The sequence below is a fragment of the Rhinopithecus bieti genome, unplaced genomic scaffold, assembly GCF_001698545.2.
Source record: "Rhinopithecus bieti isolate Rb0 unplaced genomic scaffold, ASM169854v2 scaffold_43749, whole genome shotgun sequence".
Classification (NCBI taxonomy): Eukaryota; Metazoa; Chordata; class Mammalia; order Primates; family Cercopithecidae; genus Rhinopithecus; species Rhinopithecus bieti.
Genome location: NW_016818380.1, coordinates 2,206,528 through 2,227,907, shown reverse-complemented (window position 1 = coordinate 2,227,907; position 21,380 = coordinate 2,206,528). Strand labels below are relative to the sequence as shown.

The window sequence follows — 21,380 nt, the reverse complement described above, 5'->3', positions numbered from 1 at the left end:
CAGGTTTTATTCTAGTTAGCTGTTTTTATCCTAATTAATATAGGGCATTCTGCAGGCTACTACGTAAGAGTCAATCTCCCAACTTTAGTGAATGTTTATTAAAGAGTGCCCCATCAATTTTAAGGAATGACTTTTAATTTACAAGTATAGATATTTCCACTCTGATTTGATCATCTTCACTCTACCAAAAGCTGTTATGCTGGAACCCATGTTGTCTTATTAAATGAATTTTTAAAAATTCAATTCAGCAATGACATGAATGAAACAATTAGAAAGTTTGACCATCAACTGGATATTATGGATATATTACATTTTTTGAGCTGTGATAATGGTATTGTGGTATTATTTGGGGGAAAAAGGAATCTTTATCTTTTAGAAATTCCTGCTGAAATAATTATGAATTAAATGATATGATATCTGGCTGGGCATGGTGGCTCAAGCCTGTAATCCCAGCACTTTGGGAGGCTGAGGCGGGTGGATCGCTTTGAACTCGGAAGTTCGGCACCAGCCTAGACAACATGATGAAACCCTGTTTATCAAAAAAAAAAAAAAAAAAAAAAAAAAAAAAAATTAGCCAGGTGTGGTGGTATGTGCCTGTGGTCCAGTCCCAGCTACTCTGGAGGCTGAGGCTGGAGAATTGCTTGAACCAGGGAGGCAGAGGTTGCAGTGAGCCGAGATTGCTCAACTGCACTCCAGCCTGGGCAACAGAGTGAGACCCTGTCTCAAAAAAAAAAGATATCTGAGATTTGCTTCAAAATAATTCTAGAAGGGGTAAGTGGATAAATGTGTAGATGAAATAGTATTGGTCATGAGTTAATAATTATTGAAGTTGAATGTGGAACATGTGGTATTCTATTTCTGTATCTGTTGAAATTTTCTAGAAAAATGTAGAGATTTAACAGATAAGTACTAAGTTTGTATTATGTGCAAGATATAGTTCCCTGTGTTGAAGAAAATAGACATTTCACAAGTACACAGGACCTTGTTTACTTGTTCTGTGCTGTAAGCCCATCCTGAGACTTGTTCTGTGCTGTAAGCCCATCCTGAGACACTGTACACAATAGATGCTCAATATGCACAAGTCCTGAAATCCAGTCCACACACTCCTGCCCACAGGGCTGCTCTAGTTTCTGTTCCCACTAGCAGCGACCCTGATGATGTGCTCCACAAGACAGCAACAGACCAGGTGCTATGGGGCTTGAAGGAAGGTGAAGTCTCATTCATTCAGGAATTAGGAAGGTGCTTCCACGGAGCTTATGGGGACTGACATTAAGGTGCCTGAGACAAAGAACCCCCAGCACATCCAAGACAATGCTTCTAAGCAAAGTGAAATGGTCCCTTCAATTTAACAGGAAGTATTTCTTTTAGGAGCCTGTTAGGGAGTTACTAATGGTAATCAGGGGTCACAAAACCTTACAACATAACCAGTCCTTATCTGCTTTCTCTGGACCTGTTTTATTTACAGTCCAGAATAATATGATGCCCAGAAATGTGCTGCTTAATGAATGCTCTCTCATGAAGAAGAAGAGTAGATGGTGTCATAAGAAAGAAGAGAATGAGAATTAGGAAATTATCAAAGGAAGTATCAGGAGTGCAGGGTGATATGTTGGTCCTGTGGGTATGTCTGAGTGATCACTTAGCTCAGAGGCTGAGGAAATCATGGTTTTAATGGTTGCATGCAGGTGTTGGTATAGTTGCCTCAGAATGAGAAGAAAAAAAGAATTTTTAAAAAGCTAGTTACATCTTGACTAGAAGAAGGCTCTTTTGAGAAAGCATCAATGTCACATTACAAACGCCATTCAAATCTACCAAATGGGCCAGATGGTTGCCCCAATACTGCCAGCTGCCCATTGCTACAGATGAAGTCTTTTCTGCTGACGTTCATGCAACCCACAAGCACACTATGGAGTGTTGATTCTTTTGATGCTCTTTAACATGTATGTGTCATCGCAATTATAAACCATAAATATACATGACACCATGCAATAAATAAAATTGCCCAGCTTCCATTCTGAAAGGGGAGGAGACTGTATTTATGACCTGAGAAGAGAGGGCGGCTAATATTCATTTTCCATTCTTTATAAATGTCACTTCTCTCTAGTTGGATGCTCTAGAAGGCTTTATTCTCAGCAAGCCTTATCCCTCCCAAACAACACAGACTCCTGGGGCTAATACCTTATGCTAAGTGCCAGGTTTTAGAGCAAGCCTGGACCAAAAGTCAGGCAGATACAATTCAGGGGAATCCAAATAGTTCTAAATTAAGCTAAACTATTTTATTTGACACATACCAAAAGTTCTTTGCAGGTCACATAAACAGGCAGGTGTACGATGTAAAAGGAAGTAGGTAAATGGAAGCGCATCAGCTTCTTTCAAAAAAGACATTTTCCTCAAGATGCATTTCTTTTTGCTTTGAAAGAAGCTGATTCAGTGCCATTCACCTATTAAGTAGGCAGCACATTTATTTGTATATGCATCTATAAAGCTCAAGTGCCTTTTCCCTCTACAAAAAGCTGAGCTTGTGTTTATGGGGCTGGGGAGGGGTGCAGGGGGTGCTAAATATCCCACACAATTCAGGCAGCCACAAATATATAAATGAACTGGCGGAGATAGAACCCCTGCCCCCAGGCACATTCAGTCTTATTCAGGAAGACCTGTTTAGAACACAACATCTTTATTTCAGACCAGAGACCCCGGAGAACACGTTTCATGGCTCTATAAATACAAGGCTCAGATGCTTCCTGACACCCAGCATTTCTGCTTTTTAACATGTAAATAAATGAATGCTCAAAGCAAGTAAATATCTATGTGTTGAGTTTACAATCTTGTCTTTCAGAAATATCGACAGTATATGGCAGGACTTCTGGCTCCTCCTTATGGTGTTATGGAAACGGGCTCTAACAATGACAGTAAGTGGAAAATGTGAACATTTTGTATCTAAAATTTGTCGTGTGGTGTGTGTTTTCATGTGACAAAAAATATGTCCTACACCAGCTTGTCAGAGTAAGTCTCCAGACTCTTTTGTGGATAAACAAACCTGCCAGCTCACACTGGAGATATTTTGAAAGAAATGGTTACTATAGGATTATTCTGTGGTCTTAGCTGATAGAGAGCAGTATGCTCTGGTGCCAGCTGGAACTTCAGCATGCATAGAATACTTTCATCTTATAGTGAATCTTCATCTTATAGTGAAATCCAGTGTTGTTTCTGTGCCCTTTTAAAGAAGGGATGCACAAACTGTATTTGTCTCAGTCCCTTCTGGATACCTGAGAGCCTCACCTCTTGCTTTTTTTTTTTTTCACTCTATTGATGAAGAGAAGTGGGGTGAGTCATTTATTTAATCTTCTAAATCATAGCCACTTCCAATCCCAGGCCTTTGTGAACTTTAGATGCCCTTACCACACACACACACACACACACACACACACACACACACACACACACACACACAAAGTCACTATGGAAGGTGACAGGTTAATTTGCTTAACTGTAGTAATCATTTCACTATGTATATGTATATCAAAACTGTGTGTTGTACATATTAAATATTTTTAATTTAAAATATCCAGACCTTTTATTAGAGACCAGTCTCTGGCTGGTCAGCAAAAAAAAGGAAGTTTTTCTCTGTGGTTTTCTTCTCTTGTGGGTCCCCACTAGACTCACAGAAACCCGTATGTCCCTGGAGTCTTTTGATCTGTTCATGCGTGTCGGAAACGTGGTTAGCGTTCGTTGCCATTGCATCTATGAGTCTCCTTATGAAGCTCTTGTGTGTATACATATAACAAGATTCCAGGTCCTGGAGTCTTTGGAGCTATAGTGCTTCAGCCAGCAGACCCAGTGATGTAGCAGGTAGGCCCTGCATCTTCAGAGCCACAGCCAGTCACCTTTCAGTTCCTCTTCCTGTATCCTAGAATTCCCACCCTCCCTCACTGACTCGTCACTCACTGCAAGAGATCTTTCTCTGTGCTTGACCATGATCCTGAGTGAGCATCTTCCTTCTCCTCCCCTCATTTCACTATTTCTATGCAGCCTCTGCTCTGTCTCCCCGTTTGCCTTCTGCTTTCCTGCAGAGGAGGAGGGTGGGAGGGAAAGGCTTGTCCTTCCTTTCCTCTCTTGTTCGTGCTTTCTTTCTCTCCTGACTGAGCCAGGGATGGCTGGCTAATTAAAGGACCTGAGTTGCAATCCTAGCAGTGCGGTCTCCTAGCTGATGTCTGGCAAGGCACTCAGTCTCTCTGTGCCTCAGTTTCCTCAGAGGATTGTTGTGAAGATCAAGTGAATCAAAATATGTTAAGTGTTTCAAAGGGTGCCAGGCATGTAAAAAGCTCCCAAATGGCATTGGCTATTATTTCCTCACCTCCAGTCACTCTTCAACCCCTCAAAGTCTGGCTTTTGCCCCATACTTCTTGAATAAACCACTCTAAAGTTACCAGTGACCAACCAATAACCAGACCCGATGGTTCCCGTTGCCCACACCCAGACTCCATTCCGCCTTGGCTCCCAGGGCGCCGCTGTGTTATCCTGGCTTCCTCCTCCCTCTCTGGCCACTCATGTTTTGGTCTCCTCCGTAGGTACTTCTTCCCTTCCCCTTACTGAAGAGTTGAGCCATGGCTTCCTTTCTCTTTCCTTCTGCATACTCTATTTCCCGTCTTCCATGGCATCCTTTCCTGCAACTGATACAAACACTTCCCAAACCAACACCTCTGTCTGATCCTTCCAGGGGCAGCCTAACTTTCCAGGTGACCTCAGGTTCTCTTTCTACCTGGATGTCCTGCTGGCCCCTCAAGCTCAAAGTGTTGATAAGGGAGCAGATTCTGATTCCCCAAAAACCAGTCCCTCCTCTGGAGAGGCCGGTTTCTGACAACTCCATTGTTCCCCTCTTGTGCTGGGCTCCAAACTTCAGCCATTTTGGACTCCTCTTTTCTCTCGCCATCACCCTCTGAGGCCAGAGGCTTGCCCGGGCCTGGCCCCTTCCTTTGTGTGTTCACAGTCTTCCTTTCAATTCCCTCTGCAGCCACTTGGCTCGGGCCTCATCTCTTTGGATTTTAGGGCAGAGATGACTCAACTGGCTCTGAACCTTCACTATCTTACCCTTGGTCTAGCGTAGGCCTGATTTCCCCAAGCCATTTTTTCCTTTTTATTATGAAGAATTTCAAACATACAGAAAGTGGAGAGAATGGTACAGTTAGCACCCTTATTTTCATCACTTCGTTTAACTGATGTCAATATTTTAGTACTTCAATGTATTTCTTTTGTTTGTTTGTTTGTTTTTTGAGACGGAGTCTTGCTCTGTCGCCCGGGCTGGAGTGCAGTGGCGGGATCTCAGCTCACTGCAAGCTCCGCCTCCCGGGTTGACGCCATTCTCCTGCCTCAGCCTCCCGAGTAGCTGGGACTACAGGCGCCCGCCACCTCGCCTGGCTAGTTTTTTGTATTTTAGTAGAGACGGGGTTTCACCGTGTTAGCCAGGATGGGCTCCATCTCCTGACCTCGTGATCCGCCCATCTCGGCCTCCCAAAGTGCTGGGATTACAGGCTTGAGCCACCGCGCCCGGCCCAATGTATTTCTTAGTAGTAAATTAATATGCATTTTAATATTATTTTTGCCATATTCTCCTAATCACAATCACATATACATGTCACTCCAAATTCATCACCAGGCATTTTTGAAAATAAGGACTTTTTAATGTATAACCAGAGCACCACAATTACACCTAAGAACTGGCATGATTTTCCACCACCCAATCCATATTCAAATGTTCCCAGCCGAGTGTCTTTATTGCTGATTGCTCAAACTGGACTTCAGTCAAGGACCATGCCATCTGGTGTTTATGTCTTAAACGTCTTTTAATGTTGGACAGTCTTCTTCCCTCCTTTCTCCTGATCATATCACTCTGCTGCTTGAAACCTTTCAGTGATCGTCCATTGCCTTCCATGGAAGATGAAATTCCAAGACTATTAATGTCTTAACCCAACTGTCAAGTTCCTGCGTGGCCTCAAATCACCTTTTCAGTGTCATTTCTCTACAGATACTCTAATTTCCAGTTATTCATATATGGTGATTTGTGCAACTGTGTATTTATCTTATTGAACCTGCTAGAAAGTAAGCTTCTGTTATATCCCATAACCTCATACAATCAACCCTAGTTCTTTCAGATGGATGATGGATGGGTGGATGGATGAATGGACGATTCGGGATGAGTTTCAGAGTGCCGACCTGAGGCCATCCTTCCTCTTTCTGACAGAGCTGGGAAGTGATAGCGAGCCTATTAATACTCTCTATTTCAGAGAATAGTTCTTCTCTGCCTCTTTCCTGACTGCATTTTTATGTCTTGTGCGGTCCCAGGTGTGGATCAAAGTTTCAATTAGAGAATGTTTCCAAAGTCTCTTTCATCCTCACCCCTCCTGCATTGCATTCTGTACTACTGCCTACTAGGATGAGCGCTCAGGTTTTTTTGTTTTATCGTTTTTGTCTTTGTTTTGTTTTTTTGAGTCAGGGTCTCACTCTGTCACCCAGGCTGGAGTTCAGTGGCATGATCTTTGCTCACTATAGCCTTAATCTCCCTTGTTCAGGTGGTCCTCCCACCTTAGAACTCCCAAGTAGCTATAGACATGCACCACCATGCCTAGCTAATTTTTTGTAGAGACGGGTTTCGCTGTGTTGGTCAGGCTGCTCTCGAGCTTCTGGGCTCAAGAGATCCACCTGCTTCAGCCTCCCAAAGTGCTGGGACTACAGGTGTGAGCCACTGCGTCCAGCTGGCACTCAGTTCTTTTAGTGCTGACACTGTAAATCCTGTGTAGCCCCTTGTGTAAAAACAAAATGTCCTGTTTACTCAGAATTTGGATTTACTGTATTTTTTTTGTTGCAAACCACCTCATACTGCTCTACTAGTTTGAAGATAGGTGCAAGCCACATGTAAAAATGACCTATGCTTCTGTCTCCTCTATATAAGGTCACTTGTGCCTGCTGTACTAAAGGCATTAAGCTCTGCTACGGCAGTGAACCTCCCAGTGTGGCCACCCCTACCATGTCAGTCAGGGGAGAAGCCTGAAGGAGGTGAAAAGGAATAGACTGCCTGTAGTAGATACTCATGAAATGTTTGTAAATCAATGACAAATAAGCAAATGGATGAGTCATTAGCCTTCTAGCTAAGAACACTGAGATACCCCTGGAAACAGCCTCTGCCGTGCTCAGACTTGGAGATGGCAGGAGTTTGCTTTGCTCACAATGGAAGTTGTTTTCCAATGTCTTTCTTGTGCTACTTGCCCCAGCTTCAAATCACTAGAGCCGAGTAGGGTGGTTTGCAAAGTAAAATCACAGCATGTGAAACTTAGGAGTTGATGTGCCTATCCAAAATTCCAAGTGTTCTGGTGCCGAAATCAGTGGAATTTGTTGCTTTCATGGTGAGAATGAATCTGTGATGGGTGTTTACCTCTGTGAAAGTAAAGCATATGGTAGAAGCAAAATAAGCCTGGGTTTTGGTGTCTGGGCACATGGCCCTGCTCCTGATTCACTGATTTATTTAAGCAGCATTATGTAAGTTTTTATATTTCTAAGCAGCATTATATAAGTTTTCATGGAAATGAAAATTGAAAACACTGAAATTTTACTTGGTTTGGTTCAGCAAAATTTCAATTCCACTTTACTGGTTGATTATACAATTCATGGCCTCTCTCTGTCTCTTTTTCCTCCTTTAGGGATTCCTGACAAGGAGAACGTGAGTAGCTACTCTCTGTGCCTATCTTCTAAAAATTGTTAAAAGGTAAAAAATAATCATGGTAACCCTACCAGCAAAGAGAGCTCTTGACCCACATTCAACAGAGCAATAAATATTTTTCTAATCTCATTCTGGCATCTTTGGCAAGTCACTTGGAAACAGAAAGGGCAGAAGGTTGATTGCTCTGACATGGTCGTCACATGTCCCTGATTTTAACCAGTCTGAAGAAAGGTTATTCTAGGGGGCAAATGCTACAGTTACTAAGTGTTTTCTTTTTCCCATGATGCATACATGGCAGTCAAACAAATCATTAGCCTAATAGCATATAGAAAACTAGTTGTTTTTCCTTAGCAGGAATACAAACGATGAAATTCAGGGTCAGTTGATGAATTTGTCTGATTATATCCAAGTGCACTAGTGTTAACATTTCTTTTTGGAAACTGAAAATAATTAATTGCTATAATTGTTTCTGTAAAACTGTATTCTTTCTGTAAAAGAGTAGAAAGTTTAGGACAAAGATTTCACCAAGAAATAGCAGGCATTCCAAGAGTGGTCATGGTTTAGTGGTGTACCTTTGCATGCAAATAATAATAATATTCATTCTATTAACTAACATCTAAATTTAGACAACAACATGGAAGGGTTAATGATAGGAGTATGCAGTGATTGATTGGAAGCAGTGCTTGGTTGGCTTTCAGATGTATCACCTTATAATTGTATCCTTTGCTGTACCCAAGTGGCAATGTTACAGGATTGTCACTCTTGCCTTTCTCTGCGTTCAGTCCTGTGTCTGTGGGAAGATACACTCTCTGAATTCAATTTAGATTATTTCCATATCCCTTCTCAGATATCAGGCTCTGGCTTTCTTTAGCTCTTCCTCCTTTTCACAGTGTTGGTTTTAAAAGGACTGGTTGGGAATTCTAGCCCACTGCTATAGCACTACAAACTTGGGGGGCGGGGGTTGTTTTTTGCTTTTTGTTTTTTTGTGATGGAGTCTCGCTCTCCCGCCCAGGCTGGAGTGAGGTGGTGCAATCTCAGCTCACTGCAACATCTGCCTCCCGGATTCAAGTGATTCTCCTGCTTCAACCTCCCGAATAGCTGGGATTACAGGCATGCGCCACCACACCCAGCCAATTTTGTATTTTTAGTAGAGATGAGGTTTCACCATGTGGCCAGGCTGGTCTTGAACTCCCGACCTCAAGTGATCCATCAGCCTGGGCCTCCCAAAGTGCTGGGATTACAGGCATGAGCCACCACACCTGGCCAAACTTGGGTTTAAGACCTAGCAGTGTCACTGCAAATGTCACACCAAAATTTACTTCGTTTGGTCCAGCGAAGGATTTCAGCTCCTAGCTGTGTGGTCTTGCCCAAGCTACTTGGTTTGTCTCAACATCCTCATCTCCTCTTTAAAATGTGGATGTTACCTTAAAAGGAAATTGTGAATATTGATTGAGATAATCTGTGGAGAAGGCACAGACAAGTAGAGTAGGTAGGCTCAGTAAACTTTGGGACTATTTATTGTGGTTAGTATTTTCTCAAGTCTTGTATCATTTTCTAGCTACTCTTCACCTCTGAAAAATGTCCTACCCTTTAATAAAGTAACTGTCCTTTTGCCTTTTATGGCTGCCCCTTCTTCAGTGAACCTTGCCATTGATATTTAGTCATAAAAAATATCTTTGTTGAGTCAAGCTCTAGATAATCAGGCTCATAAAGGTTCTAAAGCAACAAACTGATCTTGCCAGCATTTTGGACATGGATGTCCCAAATTGTCCATCCTACAACAAATAATACACAAATCATTTGCCAAATAAAGAAGGCAGAAAGGCCTTGTACTTCCTCCTCAAGAGACTATCAGTGATGTGGGGAGCTCACACAGAACGTCCCAGCCCTGGGAGGGCTGAAATGTTCTAGGCTTCAAAAGGAAGCACTGTTGTTCTTGGGCACCCAATGACCTTTAGGCAGGCTCTCCCTGCAGTGGGACAACAGGCGCAGGGCTCTAAGCAGAAGGCCTAACAGCTGTCATCATGTAGCTCACTTTGTGACAAAATAGGAATTTTTTTTTTTTTTTGGCCTCCCAAAGTGCTGGGATTACAGGCTTGAGCCACCGCGCCCGGCCCAAAATAGGAATTTAAAGTTTGCACAACAATGAGCTTGTCAGATACAATGAACGGTTAGCATGTTACTCTGAAAGATTTGGGGAACTGGCCAGGCCATCTCCCTAATACTAGTGTAGTATACGCTTATTTGTATTTGCCTAGGCTATTGTAGGTCACATTCTCTAGCAAGCAGAGAAGCACACTTTAATTCAATATTAGCAAGTAGAGTAGATGGATCATCACCATGTGTTATTAGGAAAGCTCTCCAATGCCATCAGTCAAAGTACAGCAAATGAAATGAAAGACATTCATGAGCAGAGTTGAAGCGCTAGAAAGATAAAAAGAAGCCTGGGAGTCTTAAAGTGGTGTTAATTGAAAATGTTTCTTTTGGAGGAGACAAGTTGTGTTATGATGATTTATTTTATCCTTTAGCTTCTTTAACTACATTTTGGGCAATATTGTATTCCCCTTGTATTTCAAAACAACAATAATATGCCTGTGGACAGAAATAAAAGCATTTAGACTATTGTTTCAGTGTCCAAACAGATTATTTGTAGAAAAAAAATTTCTCCTTTCCAGCTTCTCCTCATCATTTTGTTAATCACCATGTTTAACTGTTTTTTGTTTTGTTTTGTTTTGAGACAGAGTCTCTCTCTGTTGCTCAGGCTGGAGTACAGTGGCACGATCTCGGCTCACTGCAAGCTCTGCCTCTCGGGTTCATGCCATTCTCCTGTCTCAGCCTCCCGACTAGCTGGAACTACAGGTGCCCACCACCACGCCCGGCTAATTTTTTGTATTTTTAGTAGAGACGGGGTTTCACCATGTTAGCCAGGATGGTCTTGATCTCCTGACCTCGTGATCCGCCCACCTTGGCCTCCCAAAGTACTGGGGTTACAGGCGTTAGCCACCGCGCCCAGCCACTGTGTTTAACTTTTAATCAAATATGCACACATCAACAAGTGCTGTTTGTGGCTGCCTTGCCAGCTACATTTTCTTCTCAGACTCAGGCTTACCTTGCACAAAAATAAATTCCTTTTCATATATTGCACCTTTGTAGAAACAAATGGATGGGCAGCTACTTGCTGGATTGTTTTGTCTACTATTCATTATAACTGATAGAGACATTTAATGTTAGATGACACAGGACCCTGGAACCTATACAATATCAAGAAAAATGTTAGAAAAACAACTACGCAGCCAGGACACATAGTGAGACTCTATCTGCACACACACATACACACACACACACACACGCTGAATGTGGTGGGGCACACCTGTAGTCCTAGGAGGATCAGTTGAGCCTGGGAAGTTGAGGCTACACTGAGCCATAAATGTATCACTACACTCCATCCTGGGCAACAGAGTGAGAAGAAAGAAACAGAGAGAAAGAGAGAAGGAAGGAAGGAAGGAAGGAAGGAAGGGAGGAAGGAAGGAAGGAAGGAAGGAAGGAAGGAAGGAGGAAGGGGAAGGGAGAGAAAGGAGGGAGGGAGGGAAAGAAGGAAGGAAGGGGAGGGGTGGGGGGACAGAGGGAGGGAAGGGAGGAAGGAAGGAAGGGAAAGAAAGGAGGGAGGGAGGGAGGGAAGGAGGGAAGGCAGGCAGGCAGGAAGGAAGGAAGGAGGAAAGAAGGAAGGAAGGAAAACCATGGAGCCAAAAAAACCAGTTGATTATTTTGATAGGGTTGTGATTGTTAAAGGAATTCTCTTTGATCTACTAAAGTTGTATTTGTTTCTCTCTTTTATATGTGCTATACTTGACTGATCATGTTTAACACTGAAGTTAAAAATCACAATTATAAGAAAGCTTGAATGCTGAATGCTGAATATTACGGTTGCCCTTTGAAATAATGACCCTGTCTTTAATTTTTGTCTACTTATGCAGATTTTGTTGCTTATTGTGCTCCATACTTTTGAAAGGGCAACTGCTATGGGGTTTCATAGTTTTAGAAGGTAATACTTTACTTCAGTGTGGAAGGAGCCAGAGAAGTAGACTTACGGAGATATTACAACATAATCTCATTTCCTGATTTATAAACATCTTGTTTCCCAGAGGATCATCTGGGGTCCTCATTTTGTATGTGTGTGTATGTGTGTTTTTGTTTTGTTTTGTTTTTTGAGACGGAGTCTCAATCTGTCGCCAGGCTGGAGTGCAATGGTGTGATCTCGGCTCACTGCAACCTCTGCCTCCTGGGTTCAAGTGACTCTCTTGCCTCAGCCTCCTGAGTAGCTGGGACTACAGGTGCACGCCACCATACCCAGCTAATTTTTGTGTTTTTAGTAGAGACAGGGTTTCACCATGTTGGCCAGGATGGTCACCATCTCTTGACCTTGTGATCTGCCGACTCAGACTCTCAAAGTGCTGGGATTACAGGCGTGAGCTACCGCGCCCAGCCCGAGGTCCTCATTTTTTAGGCAGTTATAGTATTGGTAGTATGGTTAATAAACTTTTTGCTAAATACTGAAGAATGCTTTCTCACTATAAATCACTATCAACGTGGAGCTCAAAGTTGTTCCCCAAATGCTAGAAGAATTCATGCTAGTAATTAGTAATGACCCGGTCTGGAGATCATCTCAAACCACTTGGCAAGTCTCATCTTAAGAAGGTTACTTAAAGCAGGAGTTTCTCAAACTTTAAAAACTATGGGTCATTTATATGAAGAATAAGTTTTAGAAAGTATTATAAAGATGTAAGGTTTCAAATGGCAACTAGTAAGGAAATAACTTTCCGAGTTTGTGGAAATTCTCATTAAGGGAAGAGCAGTAGAATAATAAGAACCTTTTGACTGCGAGAGTCAAAAGGTTAGGAATTTGGGGAATTTTTAGGGAATATAATAACATTTATTTCTCTTTATTGTTGCTCTTTTTTAAGGTTAGAGAGAACAAATTAGAATATTTTCCACCTATTATATGACAACATTTTATCACTACAGACTGACTATGACAATGAAATTCTGGGCCAGATAAAGAAATAAGAAATTGTGTATCCTCATACAAACTTAAAATATTAAAAATTCAGATAATTGATGGCTCACACCAGTAATCCTAGCTTGAGAGGCTGAGGCAAAAGGATAACTTAAGCCCAGGAGTTGAGGCTGCAGTGAGCTAGAATTGCACCACTGCACTCCAGCCTGGGTGACAGAGTGAGACCTTGTCTCTAAAAACAAAAAAAAAAGAAAAGAAAAAAACCCAACAATCAGAGATAATCCCATAAGGCTGTATAAACCCTTTCAAATCCACCTTTCGAAGACCAACGGAATTCAAACTGTTTTCCGTGGAACACAGTTTTTAAAACCCTGCTTTACAACATAATTGATCCAGGCCGAGCCTATGAAGACACCTTGGCCAGGGTCACCGGTGTACCCCTGGCAGCTGTGTCCCTCTGCTCTAGGGTACCGGTGGCCTCACTAGTGCCATTACCATTCTGAAACTCATGTGTAACTGGCCAGGGTACAAAACTCTAATAGGAGACCGAAACCACAAAATGCTGAAGCTTTGAAAATCTTGAGCCAGCTTGTCCTGATTTTGAAGGACACATTGCTTATCACTCAAACGAAGATTAGATTAGCAGTGCTGCTGGCCCAATCCTGTGAGCTGTGTAGTGTGTAAATACTCCTTTCGTTAGCTGGCCTATTAGAAAGCATAGCCCCCGAGAGGACTTATTTTGCCCCACCTCCTAGAAAACACCGTGACTTCATGTCGAAAGTGCCAAGGACAACTTCAGTTCTCCAGTCTCTGAGGAAATGTTTGTTTTTGTACTTGTGAGTTATGCATTTTATGGGGCAGACTGTTCTTGCTGAATTTCTTTCTGCTTTTTATTCCATCTGTTCCTCAACTCTTACAAAAGCTAGCCATACCATCTCTCTCTCTAGCTTCTGCAGTGGTAAGCCGATTGCATTTTTAGGATGACGTGTAGTTGTCATCCATCTAAATGGTAAATAGGAAATGTAGGTAATACTCTAGAACTCTGATCCTTTTATTATCAGTTAGGCTGTGTGTTAATTGCATTTGAATGCCCTCGACATTGTTCCTAGGACCTGCTTGCTGTGAGTTTGTTGGTGAAAGGAGATGTATTGGGGTGTATTGGGGTCATGGTTCATTGCTATATTTTATAATTATTTTTGTAATACTATGAATTACATTTGGTGATTGTTTTAATATTCTATGTTTGGTTTCTTTGCAATTTTTAAAATCTCTCTTATGAAATAGAACCTTTTAATGCTGCTGTCATGCTGACGATTTTCTAGAGTTGCAACTGAGATATACTGCACGGCCCTGTTTTGAATATGTTCCCTCCATCTTTTCAGTCATCAGAATTTGATTTGGCAAGCTATCCCAGATAACCTGTGTAATGTTTGATAGTTTAATAATAGTAATAATATTAAAAGAAATGAGTTTCTCTTTGGCCAACAGCTGCTTCTTGCTCTCACTTAAAACATTGCATGGCCTTGAGATGCAGCTCAGAATTGTTCCACTGTCGGCGGGGAGGGAGGAGTGTGATGTCATGTTATTAGTAATGTACACAGCTGCTGCTTCCAAGCTGTGGGAGAGTATATTGCTGTCTTCAGTAATATTTTCTCCTATACTGAAGGCAGTTATCATCATCACCAGTTACTTTGGGTTGCTAGCATGTTATCTCAATTAACCGTGAGAATAAAATAGATAGTATCACTTATGTTTGATGTGTTTGAATTTTTATTGTTCTCGTTTTGAGAAACTGAGAACAAATTATTTGTAAAATGTGTCTTATGGTTAGGAGAGAAAATTGAGTGTTCTCAGATTGGATAAACTAATCTAGTGTTGACATGTCATTTAGGGTTTAGATTCTGTTCTATCAACAATTCTGTGTCAGGCAGCCTCCCTGAGTCCACAGATATTAAATATTCTGTAGTCACTGTCTTTACCTTTAGATGACAATACATTGAAGATAGATGACAGATAAATGCACATATATATACACATCCACATAATATATATAGATACATACATATGTATTTGTACATGTATAAATGTGGATATAACAATTTCAGTTCTTTAAAGTTTTCAGAAAAGAAAATGATCAAATCACCTTTACTAATATGGTCCAGAATTGTTCAGAATTCCTATTACCTGTTTTTATAAATGTCTAAATCCTTTTTAGTTTAATTTAGTTTTCTATTTCCCTTCAGCCAAAGAATGACTCAGAAACGCCCATGGAATATACCACTGCTTGCTTGAAAACCTTTAATTTAATGAACACTTATTGATCAATCTCCGGCCTTCATATAGGACTATGAAAATATGGTGCTGCAGCCTAGATAGAAGCACACGTGAACACATAAGAACAGTGAAGTATTGTGGGTGCACATGTCGTCAGGGTAGCGTGGCCTCAGGACGGGGATTTAGGAGCTCCTAGGGTTTCAGTTAAACTCCCAGCTCTGCCAATTTCTAACATGTGAACATGAACAAGTTACTTAACTGCCTTACTCATTTGTTTCCTCATCTACAGAAGGAGAATAATAGTAGTGTCTTGCCCAAGGAGGTGTTCAAGAGTATTAATGAGATAGATAACGTATGCCAAGGACTTAGCCAGTGCTGGCCTCTAGTATCTGCTTTGCGGAGACACATAGTGGGACTGTGAAGTTCTTGTTAAGAAGAAGGGAAGGGGTTCAAAGTACCCCACAGAGGAGGCAGTGTCTGGGTGGTTGCTACCCAGGGGGAAGGAAAACGATATGCCAGGCTGAGAGCACTGCATGAACAAAGGAAGAGTACCCGAATCTTCTCTTTTGAATTATTTTAGGCACTCTTCTTTCTAAGGATCCCTTTCAAAGTTATAAAAACCTGGCTTCCAAGCTACGGGCATTCCAGTGTCCCAACAAAACACCTTCCTCACCCCTCCTCAAAGAGCTTGATCTATTTTGAGTCTGGAGGGAGAATTAGCTTGAATTTCCCCCTATTTGTACTTCTCAAAATCATGCCTTCTTTTTTAAAATGACAGAACTAGATTGATTTTGGAGGCTATTGTTCACTCTGACCTCCAGCTCCTTTTCCGTTATAATTACCCAGTCAATACTCCTTCATTTCTGTTGTTCTCTTTGTTTGCCCCCTCTTTTGAATGAATTACTTTGCAAAGCTTTCTATTGAATTTTGCCCTCTTTTTCCTTTTCTGTTTGTCAAGGTCATTTTAAATTTCAAACTAGCTCTCCTAACTGCCAGCCACCCCCACTCAATTGGGTATCATTGTTAAATTTGATAAGAATGTTTTTGATTTGATTCCATATTCAAGGCATTAATAAGCATGTTAAATTTAGCAGCATTCAGCCCAGTACCTAAGCCTGTGGAATTCAATTTGTTTGTGCTAATTTATTTGCATACATGATTTATGATCACCCCATCCAGACATAAAAGAAACTTGGGAAAGCATACCATGAAAATTCTGGGTAAAACAAGGGCTAAGTCATTGAATTCACTTCTGTCATGCTTTTCACTCAATTGTAGTTTGAGGGAAAAGGAAGACAATAATTTTCTTTCTGTCTCCAAAGACATTAGTATGACGGGGTTCAATACTCATTCACTGTTACAATCCATGTCCCCAGAAGCGCATGTTTGTGAGTTTCCATCCCTGACACTTAATAGCCAGTGACACGGAACAAGTCACTCATTTCCAGGAGCTTCAGTTCCCTCACTGGTATAATGGTGATCTGACTTACCACAATAAAAGGATTAGTAAGATCAAGCCAGGCTGGGGTGGGGATGGACAGGTGGGAGGGGATTCCAAAACTTGATACTGATCTCAAATAGAAAACATAGTTTACATGTAGTGTAATTCTAGACAAGATCACATGCTGTTTCTATAGCCTCAGTCCCAGGATATTTTTCTAGTTTGGAGGACTCTCTGAGGCAGGCCTGTAGGTTCTGGTGTAAGTGGAGATTGGGCCTGGAAAGCCTTAGAGAGGTCCTCTTGCATCCTGTTAGCACTTGGTTCATTTCTCAGTTCTGGGAAGACTTCAGGACAATAAATGGAAAGTCATTCATCTTATTGTCCTTATAACTTGGCTCAGACAGGAGAATCAGAAATTCCCAAGTCACACCAAGTGCTCCTCTGGTGTTGTAATTTGATAGCCCAATCCCAAACAAAGTGAGGAAGCCACACCCAAACCTTCCTCCAAAGTTAACCACAAAGATGAACCGGAATAGAGAGTGAGAGCAGGAACACAAAGATAAGCTGGAGAAGGCAGCTGGCTTGTTTGGGGCACAGCGGAGAGTCATGGATGTTATCACAGCAGCCCACCCAGGACCTGCTAGTTTTAGGGTATGTGAGATTTTTTAAATCTTACATTTAATCAGTTCTCCTTTTATAAGTGTCAAAGCATTGCGGTGTACAGCTGCCTAGTAAAAGGATTTGTAACATAGATGCATAAATGGTTCTGTCATTCAATAATATAATCTCTTAAATAACAGGTAATGCTTCCCTGTCCCCTTCCCACCCCTCCTCACACACCCCCCCCCCCACTCCCACCTCCACCCCATGCGCCCACCGCCCGAACTTTCTATTTTTTTTCATATTTGTGGTGGTTATTCTTCGATTTTTCTCAATTGTGGTGTCTGGCATATTCAGAAAAACACGTGGGCTCCCTCTGGTGGTCATTCCAGTGTTCATGCATGTCTAACCTTCAAGTTACATGGCACAAGATGTTTGGATGAAAAGTGGAAATATTAGTAGTTTGTAAGATTCCTAGTACTTGGAAACCACCAAAATAACCAGCTCATTCACTCATTCATCTATTCAAATGTGCACATACATAGTGTTCCATTCTCACATATTGTAGATATTTGACTTTGCTAAATGCAGCATAGTCTGGTTTGCAAGTCAGTACAGAATAATTGAGTTCCAGTCCTGTAAGTTAAACAAATTTTCCCAAGGAATGGGTCTGTTAATCAGCAAGTTTTTATGGAATGCTAACGGTATATTAGACCAGGCATTGTGAAAAATAATGTGTTGCTCACCATTTAAAAAAATATATGAACAAGCTTTTGAATAGTTACAATGTTATATTACTTCCTTTTGTTGTTTAAATCATATTCCCATTTTATTTCCTCCACAGAATTTTATTCTCTGGTAACATATTGTTTTCCAGGCCAGATGACTTTATCATCTGGGTTCAGCTATGATAACAAAGACTCAAACACAACAACATCTTAAATAGATTATTTTTCACTCATGTTAACTATCCAAATATGAGCTGCCCAGGGTTAATATGGCAGCTTCATGTTGTAACGTATGTTTGTGTTTGAAAGTCTCTTATGGATCACCCTCATACTGAACATTTATCAAAAATATGTACTTACATTTAAATATTTGTGTTTTGAAATCTCTCGTGACCATGGGTCTTTGTTACAGTTTTTCTTCTAGATTGAGTTATGACAATAAGTAATTATATATGATCATCAAAACAAAATAAATATTTTATAAATTTCTGTACAAAATTATTAAACATTAAAGTAAATTACTATCAGAAATGCATCACTGGGTGACTTGGCAAGTGTTTTAACAAATGAATTATTTTACAAAGTCAATTTATGTACCTTTAGGAAATAGCAGTTTCATTCTTCTTCTCGGTTTTTATGTATGTAAGCACTGGGAAAACTCATTCACAAAAATAGGAAGCTGGGGATGGAAGTAGTTTTAAATAACAGTGTTACTAAATTCTTTGAGTCCTAGGAAACTCCTGTGTACTTCATGGAAAGCTAGAGATGATGGTGAAGTTGCAGTGGAGGGGTGGAAAGTGTTGCATTCTAGACGGATTTTTGGAAATAGAGTCCATAGGATTTTCTGATGAATTAAATACGAGGTAAGAGAGAAGGGACTCAAGGGTGACTTCAAGGTTTTTGGCCTGAACATGTGGAAGGATGCAACTACCATCAACTGAGGAAGGGAAGGATGAGGGTAGAGTCAGTTTGGAAACCTGGTTTGAAGGTCCCTGTACTGGGCAGTATCCAAGAATGAAGTGTAATTAGACTTTTGCACTGTACCTGGGTCCAGTCAATAGCTAATAATGATAAACATTAGATTAGAGAGTGATAATGAGATAGATGGTAGGGATTTGCACTGAGTAGGACATGCCTGGGGCATGAATGAAATTAAAATGTGTCTGAAAAAAATGAAATAATGAGACATAAATCAGCAAGAATTTTATCAGGTTTGTTTTGGCCCTCTATTATATGTTACAGATTTAAGATCATTTATGTTTATAAGTTAACTCTGTATATGATTTCAGGTGTCACCTTTTACATTAATAAAAAGTTGATTTATGTAATATTTCAAGTAAAAACAGCTAAGTGAACCAGGCTAACAAAGCATTATTTAATAGACATCCTCAGGGACCTAATTTAATGAATAGGTAGAGGGATGTTATTTGTAACTTAGCTCACAAATTATTTCTGTATGAATAGGTGACTTTGAATGGCTATGGTCTGCTTGAAACAATTTATTCTCTTAATTAGTTTAATCATTCTTTTTACAGTTTCTTACACTACTAAATGGGTTAATAATCCCCTTTTTCCTTGAGTAAATTAATTTTTCTAGCCTAGTCACAAATTTCTAATTAATAAAGTTTGAAGGAGTAAGGTAATTTTGTAATAGTAGAAAGAATAACTATATTTTATTTAATCCTTTTTGTTTTGTTTTGCTTTGTTTCGCTTTTTTGAGACAGAGTCTTGTTCTGTTGCCCAGGCTGGAGTGCAATGGTGCAATCTCGGCTCACTGCAACCTCCACCTCCTGGATTCAAGCAATTCCCCTGCCTCAACCTCCCGAGTAGCTTGGATTATAGACACCCACCACCATGCCCAGCTAATTTTTGTATTTTTTAGTAGAGACTGGGTTTCACCACGTTGGTCAGACTGGTCTTGAACTCCTGACCTCAGGCGATCCATCTGCCTCGGCCTCCCAAAGTGCTGGGATTACAGGTGTGAGCCACCGTGCCCAGCCCTATTTAATCCTTTTTATATTAACTAACATTTTTTAAGTTTCTACTATGTGCCATGTAGACTGTGGATATACAAAGTCCAGAAAGTCCAATGCAATGAATTATTGACTTCAAAGAGCAAACCACCTAATGGGGTAGAGAGATAGGTAAACAGATCATTATTTCAGAATGTGGTACTGAGAGAGATTGGAGTTAAGTACCAAAACACCAAAATACACACTCTAAGAGCCTTGTCACCCGAACCGGAAGGATTTCTGAGACAACAGTGTTTCATTTCATCTGTTATGGTTGCAGTAAAAAAAAAAGAAAAAAAAAAAGTTTCATTATTCACCCCCAACCCCAACATTCTCCCTCTTCACTAGGCTACAGAATTATTAGGTTACTATATAACTCCAGACTTCTAAGTTACAGGTGGCAGACACCTGGATCAAGCCACCTTGAAAGCAAACAAGAGACCAGGGGCGGTAGCTCACACCTGTAATCCTAGCACTTTGGGAGGCTGAGGTGGGAGGGTCACTTGAGCCCGGGAGCTCGAGACCATCCTGGGCAACATGGTGAGACCCTGTCACTACAAAAAATACAAAAATTAACCAGGCGTGGTGGCATGCACCTGTAGTCCAAGCTACTCAGGAGACTGTGATGGTAGGATGTCAAGCTTGAGCTTGAGGGGCAAAGGCTGCAGTGAGCCAAGTTGGTACCATCACGCTCCAGCCTGGGTGACAGAGCCAGACCCTGTCTCAAAAAAACCAAACAAGAGAGGAAACGGGGGGCTCACAGTGGAGCCGGGCTTGGGCTGATGGGAGCTGAGGGCTCTACCTCTTATTGCTTCTTCCCTAGCCTAGAAACATGGCAACCAACAGCTCCTGGTTCCTCCCCAGCAGCCACAATGAGAGAGCATAGGGGAAGGACTCTGGCTGGCCTATGGTGGGCCACGTGACCCCTCCATCCCCACTCTGAGCCAGTGTAGGTGGGATACATAGCTCTGTTGATGGGAGGGTCTGTGTCCAGAAGGAGGAGGAACGATGGGAAGTGGGAACTGTTCATTGCTCCTCCCCAGTGATGTGCATTCCGCTGACTGCCAAAAAAGCCCTGCCCCCTTCGATTGATGTACTCAAATAACATCATCATACAATCAATATCTCATTTTGGGCTAGTCTTCATGCCTTGTTTATGAACAAGTTGGACAGATGCACTTATGAGAATAGTGTTAACATCACATTTTGCAGTAGCTGTGATTGCAGTGAGCACTGTGCTTTAGAATGTCCATGCATTCCATTCAATCAGAATCAAATTTTCTTTTGCACCGTCTTCTTAACATATATGATGTGGAGATTAACAAGGTTTGATCTTAAGTCTTTTGAGCTACTTGGATGTGGGTGCTCCAACAGTACACGACTTAAGCAATCTCATTTTTCCTAGAATATTATAGGAATTGTTCCTTTTTAATCTACATTTTAAGTCTTTAAAGTCTGTGAGCCAAATTTGCATTCAGATAAGTCATTGATGTTTATATTTTGTGCCTGAAAGGAGGTGTTTCTGCCGAGAGTCTAAACTGAAGTCCAGCATGACAGTGGATTTTTAAAAATAATGGTTATCTCTTTCTGATCATAAATATAA

The 21,380-nt window shown here is 41.2% G+C and overlaps 1 protein-coding gene across 7 annotated transcripts in view; it reads left to right on the top strand.

Moving 5' to 3' along the window:
• The window catches only part of RAPGEF4 (Rap guanine nucleotide exchange factor 4), a 326,385-nt gene that overhangs the window by 183,659 nt on the left and 121,346 nt on the right, over positions 1-21,380 (top strand). For 5 of the 7 annotated variants that reach the window (XM_017856973.1, XM_017856976.1, XM_017856974.1 and 2 more), the window contains 2 exons: positions 2,834-2,906; positions 7,689-7,708. In XM_017856973.1, coding sequence (XP_017712462.1) covers positions 2,849-2,906; positions 7,689-7,708 — 78 coding nt within the window. In that variant the 5' untranslated portion in view covers positions 2,834-2,848. Of the gene's footprint in view, positions 1-2,833; positions 2,907-7,688; positions 7,709-13,479; positions 13,681-21,380 lie in introns of those variants that run through there. The other 2 variants (XM_017856978.1, XM_017856979.1) reach the window with 2 other exon arrangements.